Source organism: Carettochelys insculpta, chromosome 4, assembly GCF_033958435.1.
Source record: "Carettochelys insculpta isolate YL-2023 chromosome 4, ASM3395843v1, whole genome shotgun sequence".
Lineage (NCBI taxonomy): Eukaryota > Metazoa > Chordata > Testudines > Carettochelyidae > Carettochelys > Carettochelys insculpta.
In genome coordinates this window covers 133,414,572-133,436,024 of record NC_134140.1, presented here as the reverse complement: position 1 = coordinate 133,436,024, position 21,453 = coordinate 133,414,572, and the positions used below count along the sequence as shown (strand labels likewise).

Here is a 21,453-nt window from a genome sequence, read left to right as displayed (position 1 = left end):
CGTGTCTTCCAAAACAGCTGCATGACAAAGCCTTAGCATGTAGCCGCATGTCTTTGAAAAGTCAACTTACATAGGCTGATGTCCTTGCAGGTGAGTCAGTGGCATTTAAGATTGCATCCAGCTAGCTGTGGCTAAACACTGACCCACTAACAGGTAGATTATGACAAGACAGCACATTTCCAAGATGAAATTTCTTCTGTGAGGAGAAGGAGAAGATCAGGACACTCCATGAAAAGCCTTCCCCCAAGCATATAGGTCTTCTCTGAAAGTGCTTAGTTAAGGTGTTTGATGGAAGCTATAGAGAATATTTATAATGTCCTGCATCTTCCCATTGTATCTATAGAGGATGTATTTGCAATGTAATCTCCAAAAGATTAAAAGCTGTGGAGAAATACAACCAGTACGACTGTATCATAGATAGGGTGTGGAGCTGTAGGATTAATTTACATACAAACTTTTCCCTTTTGGAAGATACTTATACTGTAGTTTAACTTCACAAAACACTTTAAAAAAAAAGCAGGAACCATCCATTCACTGACATTAGTCAGGAAGTGATAAACACAATGCAATGCCACATGGATGGAACCTTTCATGTGATTCACACCCACCATCCCAGCACAATTTATTGTTTGAACTGGTAACTAAGCCACAGTTTTCAATGGGTGTTAAATCCTCTGGGTTTCCAGGCATGACAAGTAAATACACTCTCTATTTCATTTTTACAGGTGAGAAAAATCAATACAAAATAAGACCGGAGCATTGGGTCCATAGAATATCCCATTGTGCATGACCTTCCTGTATTTTGCCATGCTTGGACCAAAAGGACAGTCCATCCTCCATGTCTTAAGTTTGATATTAGTGAACTAAGCTGTCTGAAATAGGAGTCAGAATGTCCACAGACAGCAGTCATCATAGTTCAATTTAAGTTGTCACCAGCACAAGCAGAAATTTCCTCACTTCTCCTTTAGTCAGTAACATCTTGCACAGTAGCAATGGATGATTGTACTTGTTGTCATTGTTCCCTGTAAGCTGAGTATTTGGGTGGCCACCCAGGAGAAATTCAGGTGCAGCTCAGCTGATAAGCAGAGCACCGACAGCTGCCAGCAGGTTTCTACTGGTGTTGCAATAACTGCACATATGGTGCGCATAACAAAATTTATTCCATGCATGGATTGAAAAACTAAGAGGGAACATTGCTGGTAGTATAAAAACTTTCCATAGATACGGACTTTTCATGACAACAAAAAGAGCTTTGGAGCTTGTAACAATCCATCTCTGATAAATGCAGTTTTATGCAATTTTTAGTTGATCCCTGCCAATATGTGGGCACATGGATATACATGCCTTGGGCATGCCTGTCTCCTTGTAGGTATGTCAGAACCAAGGAGTTGCCTGGAATTCCAATCATACATCTCACAGGTGATAGGTCTCTTTAGAAGAGTTCAAGACAATAGATATCAGGACGCTCACCTATCAGGATTAATACTGACTATGCTATCTAATCATAAAGCTTGGTGATGAATTCAAAATAATTTCATTCAATACTGGCATGAACATTAAACTGAATTAATTACAGCCATAATTTGCCTTCAGTGAATATTTTAGTAAGCCAGTCTCCTGACAGGAATGTGCACCAAAATAGTGATCAATAGACTATTTCTGAAAAGTGAATTTTGATGCTGCTTTGGGCAGGGGGCTGGACTCGCTGACCTCCTGAGGTCTCTTCCAGCCCTAGGAGTCAAGGATTCTAACTTGCAAACATGAGTATTCACAATGAAACCTGATGCCACGAACTTCATTAGCTCCAACAGAGAACAAAGACAGTATAAAGTATATGACCAGCCATAACTCAACACAGACTTAATATTCCTGGACCTCACTCAGCATAGTCTTGATGCCAACCATTACTTTCACTGATTTCGGTGGGGCTACTCGGCTGAGCATCAGCTTACAGGGTTAGTCTCTAGCACAGATGAATATATACAGAAGACTGGCAACTAACTGCTCGTGGCCAATCTATAGGCCGGGAATGCATTGTGGGAACAGTCTGGTGGAGTTTCCCATAATGAATTCACATGAGATTATCCTATGATGCCCAGAGACCACTTGGGATCTGAGAAAGGCTAAATCCTTCAAATAATGATTTGCTCTGACTTATGCCTGACATGGTACCTTAGGAGCATGTGAAGTTTGCCTTCAAGTGCATTGGCCAGCTGAGAAGTAGGTGAGTCGGTGCACCCATGGACCTGAGCCTCACTGGGGAGCAGTCGCTGCTCCCAGCCTGAAAGAGGGGAAGGTAGAAATGGAGAGAAGATGGGACGGGCGAATAAGGGTGAAGTCACCGATGGAAAGTACGGCCGGGCAACTTCTCTAGGGCAGGCACTACTCCAGACACTGCCATGTGTGTTGGTCGATCCTGCCCAATAGGCAAATGCTGAGGGTGTGCAGGATACATCCAGGGCCTTAGCACCACTTTATGGCTGGTCCTTCCACAGATGTGCCAGGGGAACAAGGAACCTTCTTCCTGGTAGAGCCTAATCAACGATCAGCCATGATAGCTCAGGGAAGCACAGGTGCCGTTCTAGCCTGTGGGGTGTCAGACCCCCAGTGGGGAAAGGAAAAGCATACTGTGACCCCCCTGAGCTGGCTGAGGACGGCGCAGCCAGTGAGTTTGGGTAAAGACCGTACCTCATCCTTGAGGCACAAATACTGCCAGATGGCGACTAGTTTGGTGTCCCTCTGCAGGGCAGTGCTTGCCAGGCCCATTTCAGCCCTTAGAGTGCTTGGCCCGATGCGCTGTCACAACTGTCCGATTGCCATCGCAAATCTGCAGGGCAACCCAGGGCAGCCCCACCTCTAGCTGAGTTAGAGGGTCTGTCATCTCTGAACTTGTGCCAGGGGATTCTCATACAGCAGTCTGATCAGACTAGCTTTCTAGTTAGTATGCTCCTGATGTTAACTATTCCTCTGTAACGGGGCCAGGCAGCTCCTGAGCCCCCCGCAGGCCAGAGGTGCCCCTGCTACCACTTCCTCCCACGGATTCCGTGTACTTCACAGCCTCTGGGTAACGACCACATTCTCCACCTGGGGTCCTGTTTACTGTGTCTCTCCTGCTCCTACCCAGTTCAGTCACTCTCCTCACTCAGATAAGGAACCTCCAGTGCTTTCCCCAGAGCTCGGTCCTAGTTCAAAGTCTCTCTGGCTTAGCTGGCTGGAATCCTGCCTTCCTCAACCCCTATAGTTTCCAGGCTCAGAAATCTTCTCCCACATGGTGCCTCTAGAGGGAGCTAGGTCCCAAACACCCAAGTTCCACCTAGCCAGAGTGTCCTCAGCAGGCTGATTGTGGCTCCCCCCAGACCCAAATCCTTCTCTCAGCCAGAGCCTCTAGGTCACCTCCTTCCCCCATATTCCTTCCTCCTCTGCTGCCTGCCCTAGGAGCAGGGAAGAGGGAGTCATTGGGTGCTTGGCATTTGAGACAATGAAGTTCTTTTATAGGACTCTACGCCCACACTTACATGGCCAAGTTATTTTGAAATAGTGGCAGTTATTTCTAAGTAACTTTGCGAGCATCTACACAATGCAACTGCTGTTTCAAAGTAATTTTAAAATAGCAGTTGGCTTATTTCAAAATTGGTAAGCCTCACTGTATGAGAATAGCACCCATTTTGAAATAGCCGTTTCGAAATAGGGGCTTGGTAGACAGGGAATAGAGTTCATTTCAAAGTAAGCAAGACTGCATCCAAAGGCTCTATTACAAAATAGGCTCTACGTGCACAGACGCTGCATTTCAAAATAGGTCAGCACTATCTCGAAATGCATTTTGTGTGCAGCAGAGCTATTTCAAAATAAAGTATTCTGGAATCTCTCTTCCAGAGTAACTTATTTTGAAATAATGCTTCTGGCTCCTATTTTTGAGTATCTTGAGCCATTGCTGTTCAACATATTTGCTAATGATCCAGGAAAATGAACAGTGAGGCAGCAAAGTGGGCAGATGATATAAAGTTATTCAATGCAGTTAAAGCGCAAGCTGACTGTGCAGCGTTGTAGGAGGATCTCACAAAACTGAGTGTTCTGGCAATAAAATGGTAGGTGAAATTCAGTGTTGATGAAAGCCAAGCAGTGCACACTGGGAAAAAAAAATAATCCCAACTACGCGTACATAACAATGGGTTTTTAATTAGCTATTACCATTCGAGAAAGCAACCTGCGGTCATTCTGGACAGTACTCTGAAAAGCTTCAGTTGAATGCACAACAGCAGTTGAAGAGTCTAACCAAATGTTTGTAGTTATTAGGAGAGGGATAGAAACTAAGACAGAAAATATCATAATGCCACTCAGTAAAACCACTAGCACATTCACCTGGCATTGCTCCATCCTGAGCTCCATTATGTTTGCGCACTTTCCCCTCACTCCCTGACAGTGATGAAAGGGAACAGCCAGCAAGGTCCCTGTGTGAACCTGGTCGGGGGTGGGTTCAGCCTTCCTAAAAGACAGCTGGAGATGTGCCCCCAGCCAGCCCCTTTCACCTGCCTGGTGATTCTGTCTCTTTTCTGTATGGCTTTATGAGAAGCAGACCCATTCCATGCACAGCCCATTGTCCTGGCACCACCAAACCCTTATGTTGTTTTAAGTTATCACAAGAGGAGGCTGTGTACCGAATTTGGAGGTTCCAGCTCATACTCTTTAAGAGGAGTTCTTGAACGGACCGACACATTCTCTAAAATACATGGTAAGATGGTTATGCCCACACCTTGAATAGTGTGTCCAGGTCTAGCTGCCCTACGTCCACGAGGATCTGGAAGAACTGGAAAAGGGTCAGAAAAAGGCAACAAGATGGTCAAGAACACTGACTGGCTTCTGTATGAGGACAGACTAAAAGGATTAGGGCTGTTAAGACTGGAAAAGAGATGCCTACGGAGCAATGTGACAGAGGCTCATAAAATTACAAATGATATGGGAAAAAAAACTGGATGGAGATGGATGGTTTACCCTTTCCCAGGAAGTACTTCTTCACCCATGCACAATTAACCTGGGGAACTTACTGCCACTGGATGGTGGAATGGCCAAAAATATAACAGAGTTCTAAAGAAGAACGAGGTAAGTTTATGCAGGACAGCTCCATCAATGACTATTAATTGAGACAGCCAGAGATGCAACTCCATGCACTGGGTGACTCTAAACCTCTGATCACTCCAATTACCTGCTCCGTACGCTTCCCCTGAAGCTCTGGCCACTACCAGAGGCAGAACACTGGACTATATGGACCAGTGTTCTGACCCAGTGCAGCAGTTCTTATAGACAGTTTCATGCAAGCCGGATCCTTTATGATCCTCATCCTAGAGGCTGCAATGATATAGTGGGGTGACAATATTTTTTTAATACTGATAGGCAGTCATCAATTAATCATTTAATCACTTAACTTCTTCAGCAGAAAATTGGTACTGGATTCGATATGCCGATCAGAGTCAGGGTTACCTTATCAGTTTCATTTCCCAGCTGACTCTATTTTTTATATCTTGCACACAGAACTAGTTATTTTTTCCCCTTTGTACTCTCAAATCTAATTTTGAATCGAGACGGTTCACACATGTCTTGCAGTCAGAAAGGAAAATTACATCAGTCTGCAAATGCTAGACTGACTACTGGTGCCAGCATTAAAAAAAGAAAAAGAAAAAGAGAGAGACAAATTGCTTAAGAAACAAACAAATTTTTTCAGGAAACAATCCCTTCAGGAACCCAAAACCAGATACACTCAGTTTGTTGCCAAAAGTTTCACATACGAAAAACATCTGATGCGGCCGATATCCTGCAGTTTGTGCATTTTTTTTAAAAGTTCTGAAATTAGCAAGGTCTTGGGACTGACATAGCAAAATCGAAAGAACAAAACCAGGCATTCCATCTGTAGTGCTGCTGAGCAAGTGCCTGTCAGCAGGAGTGGGGCTTCCAGGCCTGTCCCACAGCATGCTGTTATTAATTTCTATGGGCCAGTATTTCTTATAGCAAGGATTCTCTTGTCCTCTAATCCACTCCTTGTACCAACCCAGTCAGAGTCTGATTTTTTAACCCACTCCACCAGCTTTATGCAAGCACGGTTCTATAGGGGGATGCATCTGGTGTAATGGAGAATTTGGCTCTTGATCTCTGACTGCATCTATGGTGATAGAAGAGTCCAACCATCTTAAGGCCTGGAGAACTCTCACGCAGGTCAATGAGAGCTGGAGGTCTGTAGCAGCTTCAGCCTCTCTATGTGGGTCACAAAGGTTGATACACAGTAATTCTAGTCCTGGTGGTAGTGGAGGACTACAAGCTCCTTTGCACAAACATCTCATCTGTTAGCACAATGAAATTTTTCAAAGGCACAAAGAGCAGTTAAGTGGCCAATTCCCATGGAAAGCCAATGGGAGTAACTTTAGCTCTAACCTCCCAGTGAAAAGGACACTCTAATCCGTGTCATCTAATGGTACATAAAGCAGCAGGAAGCAACCTAAACTTCCAAGATCTTTCAGAGCAATGCTTGATAGACATACAGGTCCAGCAACTTTTAGCTCATGCAAATAGACCTGGCTCATCTCCCAAATAAGAACTGAAGGTTGCTCCATAAATAGTGAATTCTCCTGGCTCTATTACTCAGTTTGGACAGGGCTGGAGGACGCCGAGCTGGCTGCATAATGGATTGTGCCAGCCTCACATACTGAATCATAAAAATGTCACTTTGAGCCTGCAGAGTGAACTAAACACACAGTGCCTAGTTCACCACTTCTGCGCTCCAGTTCTACCACTGGGTGATTGCAGTGCAGTTATGCTGGAGTAAAACCTGAGCATCACACTGGTGAATCAGAGCTATAGCTTCCATTATTGTTTTAGCAGGAGCTGCATTTAACACACAAAAGCCCCTGGCTATGATTTCCCCAGAAAAGATGTGATAGTAACTGTACAGTGGGTAAATTCTTATCTCAGTGCCCAGAGAGTCTGCTGTGTGTATAACTCCTAATACAACCATTGGGTGGTTCGGGTGTAACTCACAAGGTAGATGTGTTCCCTTGCAGAAAACAGGGACCAACCACATCTGATCTTCCCACCTACTGCTACATTTACTGAGCTTCATTTAGCTCAGTGTCAGGGAAACAGCCACTGCTGTTTATGAAATGCTGCAGTCAACCCCATATTGGGAGTGCATATTTTGTCCATGGAGAGAACTGCTGGCAGCAGCCTTCGTGATGGGGACAAGAGTAAACATTATTAAGGGTCGTGATGCTTGTTTATTTGAATTAAACAGGTGTTTTTGCCGGCGTCATGCTGACATCTGCCAGGCCTACTCTGGAAGGCTCCCTGTCCTGTCAATCAGCAGTGAGCAGCAAGCCAAAGGTGCTTTATTTCCTCTGCTCCAGATACCGTCACACGGTTTGCCTGACACATCAGCAATGCAAAATAATTACCAGGGAATGGATTCGATTAGCTACAGCACATCAGTGCTCTGCCGCGTGGCTGCCCAAGCTTCAAACGCCTTCCTGCCTGCCCTAAGGACATTCCAACCCGCCCAGCCTAGCCTGCTTTTGCTTTGCAGCTGTGGCTCTGAAATCAGCTTCTCATTCATGGGCTCAGGCCAGGTTTTGCCGTTAACAGCATGTCCTTTACCAGGAGCAGGAAAGGCCGGCTCAGGAATCTGGCAGGAGACCAACGCACTTTCATTGCAAAAGCTCTGACTTGGGATCCTAAGGCTGTTGGCTTGTGCTTCCCAGTGTGCTAGCTGGCTGGGCTTGAGGATCAGGGTTCAAAGCCCCTGCAGGAAGGAGCTTCCTTGGAAGAGCAGGAAGCTGACTGAAGTGGTTCCAGTCAGCCCTCCCATAAGGAAGTCACTTGCACTAGAGCGCTTCGGAGGAAGTGAGGCAGAACCTGGTAGAGTCCATGAGCACAGTGAGTGAGATGCAGAGGGCCCACGGTGCTGGAGGCAGAGGCGGATGGAACCTGTGTCATCGAATGGCACATACAGCAGCAGGGAGTAACTTAAATGTCCAAGATCTTGAAGAGGAATGTTTGATCCACAGACAGATCCAGCAACTTTTTGCTCATGCAAACAGACTGGCTCCTCCTGTGCAGGAGGCAGACCCATGGCTCCCCCTCCTTGATCCCCCTGGGTGACTGCGTTCCCCGGAGTGCAAACTGGGTAGTTGTGCCTGGGCCTCCCATGGGCTCTGCCAAGTGTGCCAGGCTCCTCATTCCCTGTGCACCTCACTTCTGCCCACAGCCGAGCCCCGGCTCAGGGGAAAATGTTCCCCAACATCCTCAGCAGCGTGGTGAAAACCTGAAATGAGACAAGGAGCCAGGACCTCCCTGCCCCGAGCCAGCGAGAGCCAGTGACACCGCCCCTTGCCCAGTCCCTCGGCTTTTCTCTTTGAAATGCTACCCGGGCATGGGCACAGCCTCTGGATCTCCCCTGCCACTCCCACCACCGCCAAGCTAGCGAGGGACTCAAGGTGGCACGACACCTGAACTGTAGCGGCCTTCACCGGGATGTCCTCTGCCAAGAAGGGAAACAATTAGGACTGTCTTGTTTTAATGGGTGGAGACATGGAAAGGTTAAACTGGGAAAGACTTTTTATGTTTAATTAAAAACCAAAACCCCATCAAAATCCATCCCGTTGGGAAGGGACATTCCTGCTATTCGCAGGCTGCGATACTTATACAGCGAAATGGCGGTGTGAGGGGGAACACTGTCTCCCCACACAAACAAGGATTTCCTGCCCTGGCTTGTTACCAGAGTTCCCCATAAGCTGAGCCCTTGAACAGCCACCCAGAAGAGATTCACGTGCCACCCCGCTGATTGGTAGAGCACCCATAGCTGACAACAGGTCTTTCTATTGGTGGTGCACACATGCACAAGCCTCGGTGCACATAACAAAATTTATTCATCCCATGGATGGAAACAATTAGAAGGACCATTGCTTGTCACTTATTTCCAAGGGAGCTCCCCCCTCGGGATGGTCAGGACCCCACCCCAGAAACTTAGCCCTTTGAAGTTCCACTTACCTGCCTGATTTGTGGTTACATTTACAGACACATACTGCCGTGCTCCTGGGCTCTGGTCGGACACGCCGTTCACTGCCTCAATCTCAAAGGTATAGTTTGTATGAGCAAGCAGGTCCACCATCATGACCGAGGTGTTTTTCAGGCCCGTCTGCTGGGGGAGGTACCTGACATGACTGCCACATTCCTCACACAGCCCTGAGGGGGAGCGGCACTTCTTGCATGCAATATAATAAGACACATCTTTCCTTCCACCAGTGTCAGCCGGGGGAATCCATTCCAGGAAGACACTAGTCTCGTTAACATTTGAGATGGCATTCCGAGGAGCTGAGGGGGGTCCTGGGGTGTAAAGTAAAGTGAGAAAAACAGAGGGTGAAAATAGCATTATCATTCATCCGGCTCTGAACTGCTCGCTAGGCTGAAAGGAGAGGCGTCCATGACACAGAGCGCACAGAGCTAAGGCGCAGCAGTAGCTGAAGGACTGGCAGAGCAAAGGGGAGTTGCTTTAATTGTCCCCACTGAGCAGGCTCTGGGCAAGGTGAACGGGGGCCCAGCGTTGTGCCCTGGAAGGGGTGAGGCCAAGACTGGAGAGGTGGAGCCAGGACCAGAAGGGGCAGGGTGAAGGGCAGTTAACTCGGAGACCCACCCGGGCCACAGCACTGACCCCGTCCCCATGAGCTCACAGCCATGCACAGCCGGAGCAGCGCTGCTGTGACACTTCAAAGGAGCCTGGCGCTCTGGCTGCTGCCATTGCCAAAGTAGCTGTGGCGGTGGCTGGAACTCCAGCCCCTTTGAAAAGCCAGGCCTGGGGGAAACCGCTCCCTTTGCCCCACCCTGTCAGCAGGCCTGGTTCTCCTTCCTCACTTCAGAGGGTGTTTGTCCAGACCCCCCCAACCTATTTGATCCAGAAAGACAGGCAGGCCTGTTCCCTCCCATTTGCTCCTAGCCCTGGGCAGTGAAGAGCGCAAAGGAGCAGGCATTAAGGCATTAAGGCTGAAATCCTAGTCTGGGAGCTCAATGGGGGTCTTGCCCTTGATTTCCAGCTTTCTCCCTAAAGCCGTGCCTGCAGGGCAGCTGGGAGCTGTAATTCCCAGCTTGGGCAGACGCAGCCACGCCAGAGCTGCCTGATCAGCAACGTAGTAGGGGTAGCATAAAGAAGCAGCTGAGGCAAGCTGCCCTAAATAGGCTTGTACATGGGTGTCTAGCCCAGTCCACTGTGTGTCTCCACGAACACACTGTTGATTTTAGTGTGCTTGGCAGCATCTAAGCTGGCATATGTATGTCAGCTGGAGCTGAGCAGGACACCTCCAGCTGCCATGCAGACATAACTTTGTGGCTCTGGTTCTAGCCCCCGAAAAGCAACACAACCTGAAGAGGCACCCCACACAGAATGTAAGTGATATTACTGCTTCCATGCACGCATCTGCAGCCTTTTCCTCCGCTTCGCTCAAGCCCTGCATGATCAGCTGTTTGGAGGGCTACTCTCCATTTTCTTATTTCACAGCGTGATAATAAGGATAGCCACACTGCACTGGCAAGGGCAGAAAGGAGCTGCTGCAGCTCATGAGAGCTGAGAAAAAGATTGATCCTTCTTTGCAAAGGGCTGTATGGTGCTCTCAAACCAAGATTTTCAGAAGTGAGTAATGATTCTGGATGCTGTCTGATTTTAGAGTGTCCTACTTGAGACACTTAAATGGCAGAATTTGCTGGGTATGAGCCTCTGAAAATCAGACCCCTTTCCAGGGAATCAAGTTGGACATCTGGCAATCAAGGTAGCCCAAGTTCCTAGTTATGAAAAAAATTGGCTACAGTCTATGGTGGGGCTCCCAATGAAGTCTGCAGGACTTTCACGCGTGGGCTAAGGGTAAGTCTCAGGACAGAAAATCTTTTTCTGGCCAGGCTATTACCATCTCAAAGAAGATCACATTTTCTTTCCCAAATGCTTTGAATGTCTCTACATTGAGAAGGGTTAATGGGCTAATGATTTTTTTTTTGGGGGGGATGGGGAGGAGAACCCAAAGCCAAGCCATATGTTTGTATAAATTTGCCTTGTGGGCAGAGGACAATATTCTCGTTTCCTGTGATGTGAAAGACCCGTTTTGTACAGAAGGAGGGCAGTCGCATACAACACGTCAGTGCTCTTAGCAACGGATCTGCCTATTGTACTTGGACTGCACTGTGAAGCAGCAGGAAGAAAAAAAAACATTCATGAAAGAGTTTCACTGGCTTTTAGACATGGTGTCACTGGGATGTCAAAAGCCTAAGGGACTTAGGCACTTAACTCCCACTCAGACTGAATGGAAAGTAGGTGTAAAATTCCCTTAGATGCCAACACTAGGAATAACTCCCTGAAAGCCAGCCCCAGAATGCCTCCACCTCTCCCAGACAGTGCATACACATTTATTCAACTGCATTTCCTCTATCTGTGTGATTCTAGTCATTATGCTATAATAGAGCATATTGAAATATTTCAAATAGGTAATTCTGTGAAACTGCAATTATTTTTAAACAATACTCTTTTTTCCCTGGTTCCTTTTTCCTATTTTCTTTTTCATGTCTGTAAAATTGATAACATTTTTGTGAAACCCTGTAGCAATTTGTAACACGTGAGCTCTTTCAACTTAACTGCTCTGATTCTCCTAGGAGAGTATGTTGCATATTCATGGTAGTGCCTCATTAGCATCTTTTGAACTCCCTCACTAACATACCCCTTCCAAAAGGAGGGGGCTCATGTAGACGCAGCCTCAGAGTCCCATGAAGTGGCATTTAAGAGGCCAGTAAGACCTGAATCCTGCAAACATGTATGCACACACATAGCACTAAGCACATAAGGGGTGTATCTACACTTGCATTCGTCTTTCAAAAGAGGTATGCAAATGAGAGAAATTGAAAATGCAAATGAGGTGCATATTTGCACATTTGGCACCTCATTTGAATATTCTTAGTTCGAAAGAGCTTCTTTCGAAAGAAGAAAACCAGTGTAGATGCTGCTCTTTCAAAAGTAAACCCCATCTTCAGAAGAATGCTTCTTCCATTTACACTGGTTTTCTTCTTCTAATGAGGCGCTACCATGAATATGCAGCACCTCATTAGAATAATGGCAGCCCTGGTGATTTGAAAGTGCTGTTTTTGAATCATGCACCAACCATGTAGCCGGGGCCTTTCAAAACAACCCCCCAGTCTTCGAAAGGTCCTTCTTCCCAAAACAAATGGGAAGAAGGGGCTTTGAAGCCTGGGGGGTTGTTTTGTAAGGCCCCCAGCTTTGCATGCCTCTTTCAAAAGAGAAATGCAAGTGTAGACACACCCAAGTAGTCCCATTTAAGTCAGCGGCATGCTCAAAATAAAGTTTATGCTCCAGTTTGCAGGACAGAAGCTTAAGGAATGAATTGCAGCATGTGTACAACTCCTACTGTGGTCAATGGGATTTGTTTCATGCACATGAACTGCAGTCATTCTATCGGTAACTATTTCCAATCATTGGAAATGGAAACAAAAGCTACACTGATGCAAAGAAGGAAATTCAGTCAAGCTCTGGGATTTGGCAGTGAGGGCTCCCCAAAAAGGATCAGAGAATCTTTACAGATTCCACACTGACTCTCACGAACAGTCTCCAAAGGCATCCAGCACAATGTAGCTAGGCCGTGTCTACACTTACGAAAAACTTCGAAATGGCCATGCTAATGGCCAAATCGAAGAATACTAATGAGGTGCTGAAATGAATATTCAGCGCCTCCTTAGCATGCTGCCAGCTGCGGCACTTCAGAAGTTCAGTGTTTTGCTTGCGTATGGCTTGTCTACATGAGCTGATAGGAATAAGGGGATTTCAATATTTGCAGGGTCCTTTTGAAAAGGACCCCCATGTAGACAAGCATGGGGACGTAGTAGACGTAGACCTAGTGGTACCACTGAACAAGACCAGTCAGAACAACTTTCTGTCCTGTCATACTCAAATTGACGCAATGGAAGCTACAGCAATTTAGACCTGGAGTTGCACTGTCTTACGTGCACTGCACACGGGTACCTCTGGTCAGTTAAATTATCCAGTTTTTCTTTCCATAATGCCAACGTGGCTCTTTACAGCTACCCTAATAAACTAAGGGGTGGGAGGAGAGATTCCAGCGCAAGAAACACTTATTGGATAAAGCATCTTTAACAGTAGACACATTTTTACTTTACTAAAGTAGCCAGAGATTTTTACTTGCTCTGTATACAAGTCTCAATTGCTCTGCTTGAAAAAAAAAAACAAAGCTCTTTTTCAATAGCAATGCTTTGAAGTTAGTGGCATCCCATAACCCATAACATTACCATTCTCAAAGAGGATCTACAAATAGGTTTTAGTGGTCTGGAGACATCTAACAAGTACTATTTGAAGAATCTTGAAACTGTTCCGCTAAAATTTTGAAAAAAAATCAAAGCAGTGAGAATAAAATGCTGTTTTAGTTTCCAAGGATCAGGAAACCTGATATCACTTCAGAAGGTACATATTTTTCCTCTGTTTATTTATGACCCCTTTTTGTCAAGGAGAAAGAAGTTAGTTTACTGAAATACTCATAATAAAAATAGCTAATTTATATGTTAAGCAGATGCTGAATTAACAATCCCAGATCATGAGTTACTGACTCAAACGGTAAATATAGTAGTTGAAGACAAAGTCCATGTTGTCCTTGATGGACAGTGACTCTGAAATATTAAATCAATGTGTGTGATTTTTAAATAAAATCTCAGGGACAAATTTTGTCCTCTAATACTTATGCACAATTTACATTAAAAAGAAACTGTTTATTTTATTTTATTTTATTTTTGAAGGGAAAACTTTTCCTGGAATGGTCTAATCTAAAAACGTCTCCTCTCTGACCATAAATTTCAAAAGTGTTTCAGGGTTTTTTTATTATTATTATTTTCTTTATAAATTGTTGTCCTAAAGAGAAAAGAAATCCCTCATTTTATTTTTAAAAGCTAGGAAACTGAATACTAATTTTCACAAAATTATCTGAGAAAGCTACTGAGTCTGAGAAAATTATTCCAAAATTTAACAGGGTATCATCAATTCAAAAATCACATTAAAATATAAAATTATTACTCATTCTTACAAAATTAGAACTTAAAGAAATTAAAGAACAAATTATCTTTCTCTAGTCCTTGTTCTTTCTGGTGATGGTTTTCTGTTTGTTTGTTTGTTTTTGAGCATTTGACAGCCCTTCATATATGGTCAGTTTCTCGGTTTCACTTTTATGGAGAGTTAATCAGCTTCCTCTGTGTGAGCCTTTCACGTAGCAACATGGAACTGGCCAGTACTTTGAAAAAAGTCAGGAAAACATCATTATAAAATGATAAATAACAGCAAGGTGATTTTACAATGTAATACTGAAAACCAATTTTAAAACATTATTTTATTAGATTTCAAGTTCAGGTTGAACCTCTCTCCTCCAGTACCCTTGGGACCTGATTGGTCCCGAACCAGAGAATTTGCCAGACTGTGGGAGGTCAGTATTATTGAGCAGCATTACCAACACTTCCACTGCTCGCTGGGTACTTAGAAGACATTTGGGGTAAATTAGAACTGAGTAACAGCGCAGAACACTGATAGCCAGGACTAATGGTGGCAAAGGAATTTTATGGGTCAGCAAAAAACTTGGCCACACCCCTAATACACAGACATCCGGCTAACTAAAATGGTGCCAGACCACAGAAGTTGCCAGACTAGAGAGTGCCAGACTGGAGAGGTTCAACCTGCATCAGCTCAGTGCAAAGGGCTGGACCACCTGACTATTCCAGATCTCTTCCCGTCCTACCTTTTGATGATTCTACTAGCTTTTGAAGAAGTAACAACCAGAATCTTAGCACCTCTACCACGTGATCAGTGCCAATCAATCCATGACTCAAGATTTTACTTCCTGTATGTAACTGTGCAGAGGCCATTGACTGACAGTTTTTTGAGAGAGGATCCGGATGTGTTTCAGCAGGGAGTTTGATAAAAAGGGGGAACTTCCAGATAACTGCTCCTTAGCTGTTCTTTGTATCTATGTCTTCACCTTACCATAACACAAAGCAATGAGCCTCTAACTGTAGGGCATTTCCTGCAGATTGTGGGTGTTGTAATTTTCATCTGCCCAAGACATAACGCAGTACTCTACTAACGCACATCCTAACACACCGTGTTCTGCTAGCAGAACACAACGTAACAGAGAATGGATGTAACCTTTTACTAGATGGCTGGGATTGTCACAGAAACCCAAGGGAATCAGTCATTCACTGGACATGGAATTGAAGTGGAGGCCGGGCAGCTAACTTGCTGGAAGCCCCTTTGTGAATTCCAGCCTACATGTGCAACTAGCTTTCTCTCTCTGCTTGGAATGTCTGTCCTGTGGCGCCTCATACACTAACAGATATTTTGGAGCATAATCTTTCGTGGGCAAAGACCTGCTTCATCAGATGCACCTGACGAAGCAGGTCTTTGCCCATGAAAGCTTATGCTCCAAAATATCTGTTAGTCTATAAGATGCCACAGGACTTTGTGTTGGTTTTGAAGATACAGACTAACTCGGCTACCTCTCTGATACTTGTATTCTACAAGGTAATTTTTTTCCTCCCCTCCCACCAACACCAGGGTTTCACTAGCTGATCTCAATGCTGCCTATAGCAATGCTATGTGAGGTTTACCCTTCCCACCCAGGAGTCGGGCTTCCCTTTCAAAAGAACCGCATGCTTCAAGTCATCTTCTGTGAAAAGCAAACGGATTGTGGTGTTCTCGGTTTAGGCCCAGACCCTCCAGGCTGTTCTACATGAGCCATCCCTTCGGTTCATCAGCTAACAGCATCAGGGCCAGCGTAGAGAACAAGTTGGAAGGAGACAGAAAAGGCAGCTGAGTTAATTGGAAGAAATGGGTGAGAAGCTCTCATGTTTTATGCCCCTGTCCCAGGCCTTTACTTATTCCTATTTCTCCCCACAGCCCTGAGCTCCTCTCTCCCAACGCTTTCGATTTGTCCATCTTAGCTTAGAAACAGCCCTGGGAACAGCTTTCCTGTCCTGTTTTCTGCAGGGAGGCCACTAGTCAAATAACTATTGTGACAAGCACATGACAGAGAGAGGCTGACTGCTGCCCAGCCCTCTGCTGCTGAAAACAACCCCTTTGTAAAAGGAGATGAGCAAAGTGGAGATAAGACGCCCCTCCTCCACCTCGGCCCAGCATTTCTGCCTTGGGCTGGTTCTTTATTTTCTCTCTTCCATCTCTGAGGTTCATTTCTGGCCAGTCCCATCCGGCAAAGCTCCAGTGCAATCAACTCCTGTTCTATTCTACACACCTACAGGGAATGTTGCCCAGTGCTCAGTGAAGGCCCCAGTCTGGCAAGGTGGAACGCACCATCCTACCTTTCTGCACCATTACACGTGAGAGCGTGCGGTCTGCATGTGCGTAAGTCTTTGTGGAACCAAGGCCAAGGTTTTTAAAGAGGAAACCGACGCCTCTCAGGGCTCCAGCAGCTATTTAAAGGGCTGGGAGTTCAGCTGCTGCTGTTGCTGCTGTTGTGGGGGCCAGGAGCCCCTGGCCCTTTTAAATCACTGGGCCACAAGGCAGCTGCCCCTCTGTCAGTGAGCCTGCGCGCACACACACACACACACACCAGTGTGCACCTCTAGATGCTGCACACCCAATTCCACCTCCTAAACTCCACAAACATCCACTGGATCCAGTGCCTATTTCAGAGGCAAAGACCCTGACTCTGCTCTCAAGCACAGAGGTGCGAATCAGGAGTAGTTTAGATGAAGCCAGTGAGCTACAGTGGTGTAAGACCAGCAGAAGCCAGGTCAGGATCAGGCTCAAAGACTATGCAAGCCCCTTCTTTCTCTTCCCTGGGCCCATTCTTGGGGAGTGCCAGTGTGAATGGATTAACAGACCCCAGCGCGTGCTTACTTGTACAGGCCATCGTAGGTGGGTCCGACTCCCTTCGGAAATAGTGTTCTTCGCACAGACAGGAGGTGGAAGCTTCCTCGTGCGTGTAGCTGTGAGGGGGGCACTTACTGCACGCTGGGCTCTGGGGAAAGGCCTTGAAGAATCCAGGTCGGCAGACTGTAAGAGAGGAACGAAGACTAAATTCTTCCTGCAAATATTCACACCTCCCCGTTTCTCTTATAACACGGGTCCTTGGAGCACCTTGTCGCCCCAGCAGGGAGGTGGGACTCCCAACTCACCTGGACAGCCATGAGCTAGCTCTGCTGAAGCTAGAGGGTGAACCTCTCTCATATGGAACTCATTTGTGTGGCAACATCTATAGCGTGGCATGCTTTTAGTTAGCCGGGTGACTATTTATCACGGGTGTGGCCAAGTTTCCCACAGTCCCATAAAGTTTGGCTCTCAGTGTTCTGTGCTGTTATTTAGCTGTAATTTACCCTAAATGTCTTCTGAGAGTCTAGTAAGCAGTGGAAGTGTTGGTAATGTGCTAGAAAACATTAACCTCCTGTGGTTTGGCAAATTCTCTCGTTTGGCACCTGTCAGGTCCCGAGGGTACTGGACTAGAGATGTTCAACTTGTAGCATGCCAAAAACTGCAGTGTGACCAGGGTTACACGGGGGTGGTCAGGCGAGTACATGGGCGGTCTATATCTGCCATCTTAGGTGGCACTGAACACGGGCCACCCTGGCCAAGCTACTATTTTTAGCATGTCTGCATGCGCAGAGCTAGTACATGTATGGATCTCCAAGCCAGAAATTTCACTTGCTGCAGTTAGTGAAAGAAGACAACAAACAATCATGAGCACTTTGCTTGTGAACTTTTTAAAAAGCACAAAAGGGAGAAGGGAGATTTTCATGCTAATATGGGATACATGCTTAAAATACTTGTGCAGAAGACAATGAGATCATTTTGGCCATTGCCTTCTCTGTCAGATATGTATTTTGCTTGCTGGATTTGTTATAGCAAACCGATCTTTGACTTCTGTCTCTGCTTTGGAAAACATCAATGCATTGCTTTTTCACTCACTCTTAGACACAGCTTAGGAGAAGGGTAAAATATGTTTTGTGGTTTTCATTTAAGATGTCCCATGCCCAGAAATCAATGCCTTAGCAAATAAAGTAATCATGCTGCCCTGGTGAGGAGATGATATCTGCACAGACAGCTTTAAGACATTCTAAAAAGATTATTTCCCCAGGGCTTCTTGCAGAAAACCCATGAAGAATGTTAAACTGCTCCACGTAAGACAGCCATCTCTGGGTACACACTGGACCAGATATGCCCACTGTATAATACAGACCCTTTAGCTATAACATACTTGTATGATGGGCCTTACCACCTCAGAGTTATTATTATTTACATTGGGGGATTCTTTTCCCCACTTTGGTGATTTGAAAAGAATACATTCATTGTGTCTGATTTCAAAAAACTGCCAGCACAGGCTCAAAGTTCATTGGTTGCTTTTCCTGCAAGGCACTGAGCATCCTCAGCTTCACAGGAGGAGGAAACTTGCACCTTGCAGGATCACACCCTAGAAGATTAAGGGCTAGATGTTCTCCAGAGCTCAGTTTCCAGCAGTGTCCATTGAACTCTGTGGGAGAAGATTGGTCCTCAACCTTTTTAGCAACCTGTCCAGTCCACTCAAGTGGTCTGGACAGACCATTGATCTTTTTTCTGCACTCACTCATCTTGTTTGCACAGCTGTGATAAATATGCAGGTTGAATCTCTCTGGAACTCTCTCATCTGGCAACATAAGTAATCCAGCATGATTTTAGTTAGCCAGATGGCCTGCAGTTCCATAAAGTTTGCTTCCAACCATCAGTCCTGACTCTCAGTGTTCTGTGTTGTTATTTAGCTGTAATTTACCCCCAATGTCTTCTAAGAGCTCAGTAAGCAGTGAAAGTGTTGGCAATGTGCTAGACAATATCAACTTCCCGTGGTCAGCCAAATTCTCTCATCTGTCAATGGTCAGGTCCCAATGGTGCCGGACTAGAGGGGTTCAACCTATATGTGCAGTTTTTCATGAGGATCTGGCCTTTAAAAGAAAACAAACTAGCTCTTTAATTGCTGGTTCTACAATCATCAGCACAAAGAAAATTCAAGTCCAGATAGGTCCTTTTGAGAAGCGGACTGTCTGTCATTTCTGAAATCTAAAATAGACACACAACACCCCGCCTGCCAGCTCTGAAGTGCTGTTAGTTTTCTGAGTCCTTGGGAATCACTGTAAAATAATGATGATCCTCCTTTTACTAATGATCCATAGGCACTCAGACATCCTTACCGAAAGCACACAGAAATTAAAAAGACGTTAAACCTGTCATTCAAATATCTTGCATAGCAGATATTGTGCAAAGAAAATCAACTGAACTTCAGTATATTGGCAACTATCAAAGTCTTCCCTACCCCAATAACAACGTGATGTACAAACAGAGTACCATTTTTTAAGGTCTGCTGCACAGATCTGACAGCAAAATATTGCCATCATTTTGGATGAAGTGCATGGGGTATTTTTCTGTGGGGCAAAGTAAATTCTGCCATTTTCTAGTCTCGGCACAAATGAAAGATTGCACACAACTCTTTTCTCAACACACCTCCTATACACGGGCTTATCCAGAGTGGACACTATAGCACGTCAGCCTGAGAAGTTATCATGACAAAAAGGTGATGCAAAAGCTATTGATTTCAGCTCCCCAGGGGGACAGGGAGGGGTGGAAATTGCTGTTGAAATCAACCAGCAAATGGGGCTGCAATTCAAAACCAAACAAGAAACTTAGCGGTCAGGAGCACTGGATGAACCTGAGGCTCTCCAATGAGAGCTAAAGCCCTTAACCCCTCACCGCAAGCCCCATGAGTGTGTGGCACACAGCCCCAACCTTTATGGTCCTGGAACAAGGGTGGCCACAGACCCCAGAGCACAAGGAGCCCCTGGAGACTGGAGGGAGCCAAGCAGAGACAGAGGGGGTCTGGGAAACTCATGTGGGTGGGGCCACAGCTGGCAGTTGGAGAAGGCCTTCTCCTGCCTCATGGTGGTATGGTAAGAACACACAGAAACCCTCCATAAGTTCATGGTCTACATATTATGGTTGACTGACCGCTCTTGCTTGCAGAGAGGAGACAGGGCGCATGACTACAAGATGGACAAGAAGAGACCAACCAGTCAACAGCTGTCTGAGATACTGCCACCTTAGCAATGGGAGTAGGTCTTCACCTGCCTTGGCCTTAGAAAAATGATTGGTGCATATGCTTGGGGCACGTTCAGTATTCAAGACCATGGGAAAGTGCTTAAGGGCAGCCACTCTGCCTGGTCCATGATACTAGCAAGGGATGTTTGCCGTTCAAAAAGCCTAAAGGGAAACCTTTAAATTTAAAATGAACATTCAAGGACCCAATATCCAAAGAGCTCAGCACTGAGCTACTTCCACTTTGGCACCTTGGTAAGCTGGGGTTGAGAGAAATGGTCTCTCTAATTTTTAACATCCATGGGTGGAATAAATTTTGTTATGTGAACCAAGGCATGTGCGGCAGTGCACCGCCAGTAGAAACACATGCTGCTGGCTGTGAGTGGCTGTGGGCGCTCTGCTGCTCAGCTGGGCGGCACCTGAATATCTCCTGGGTGGGTGCCCAAGCACTGAGCTTATAGGAAACACTGGCTGATATCGTTAACACCTGCTCCCAGTTGTGGCTGCTGAGAACATTAGACTATCTGGCCATAAGCAGACCTGGGCCTGCCGAGAGGGAGGGAGTGGGACAAAGAAGGCAGTTGCCCCCAGGCCTGGCGTTTCAAAGGGGCCGAGACCTCTGGCCACTGCCAAAGAAACAGTGGGAGAATCCAGGCCTCCGGGCCCCTTTGAAGTGCTGTGGACCACTGTGCAGTCACAGCACATGTGGCTTTGAAGGAGTGTGGGGGTGGCAGGGCTGGCTGACATAAGTCCTGCCCCTTCCACCTTTGGCCACACTCCTTCTGGGGGCTGGTAGCCAGGACCCACACCCACCTTGACTGTGGCAGCTGTCAGCCCCACTGAGCAGACCTATAGATAACAGACATGCACAGTCAGTCCAGAGCAGGCTCCCATTTGGATTTATTCTGGAGGGTTGTTCGTAAACTACTCGAGAACTGGCCTGGTTTACGGCACCACCCTCAGCACATGCCTTTTATATATTTCACGTCTATCTCCAAGTATTGCCTTATCTCTAATGATGCATTGTGTTGCTGGACAATATCTACAAAGATCTGGGGAGAGAGAATACCAACAGTTCCTCCCTCATCTGAATTTGTATTTCAAAGCAAAGCCAAATCCACGTGCACACACAGACAACAGAGAAGAGGAAATGAAAGCAAAAAAGGCACAACATCTAACAAGGAGAACTGATGTCTAGAGTGTACAATATGTAATTAGCCTTCAAAAAGGGCTTGAATTTATCTCATTATGTCTCATCAAGAAAGACAGAAAATCATTACGGCATGAGAGTTTGTGGTGCTTCT

At 45.9% G+C, this 21,453-nt stretch overlaps 1 protein-coding gene across 9 annotated transcripts in view; it reads right to left on the bottom strand.

Moving 5' to 3' along the window:
- EPHA5 (EPH receptor A5) overlaps positions 1-21,453 on the bottom strand; it is a 313,288-nt gene that overhangs the window by 124,640 nt on the left and 167,195 nt on the right. For 5 of the 9 annotated variants that reach the window (XM_074993896.1, XM_074993897.1, XM_074993898.1 and 2 more), the window contains exons 4-5: positions 16,934-17,089; positions 9,028-9,363 (exon numbers count right to left, since the gene is read on the bottom strand). The exons of 2 other annotated variants lie outside the window; for them this stretch is intronic. In XM_074993896.1, coding sequence (XP_074849997.1) covers positions 9,028-9,363; positions 16,934-17,089 — 492 coding nt within the window. The remainder of the gene's footprint in view (positions 1-9,027; positions 9,364-16,933; positions 17,090-21,453) is intronic. 2 more of the 9 variants (XM_074993899.1, XM_074993900.1) reach the window with 1 other exon arrangement.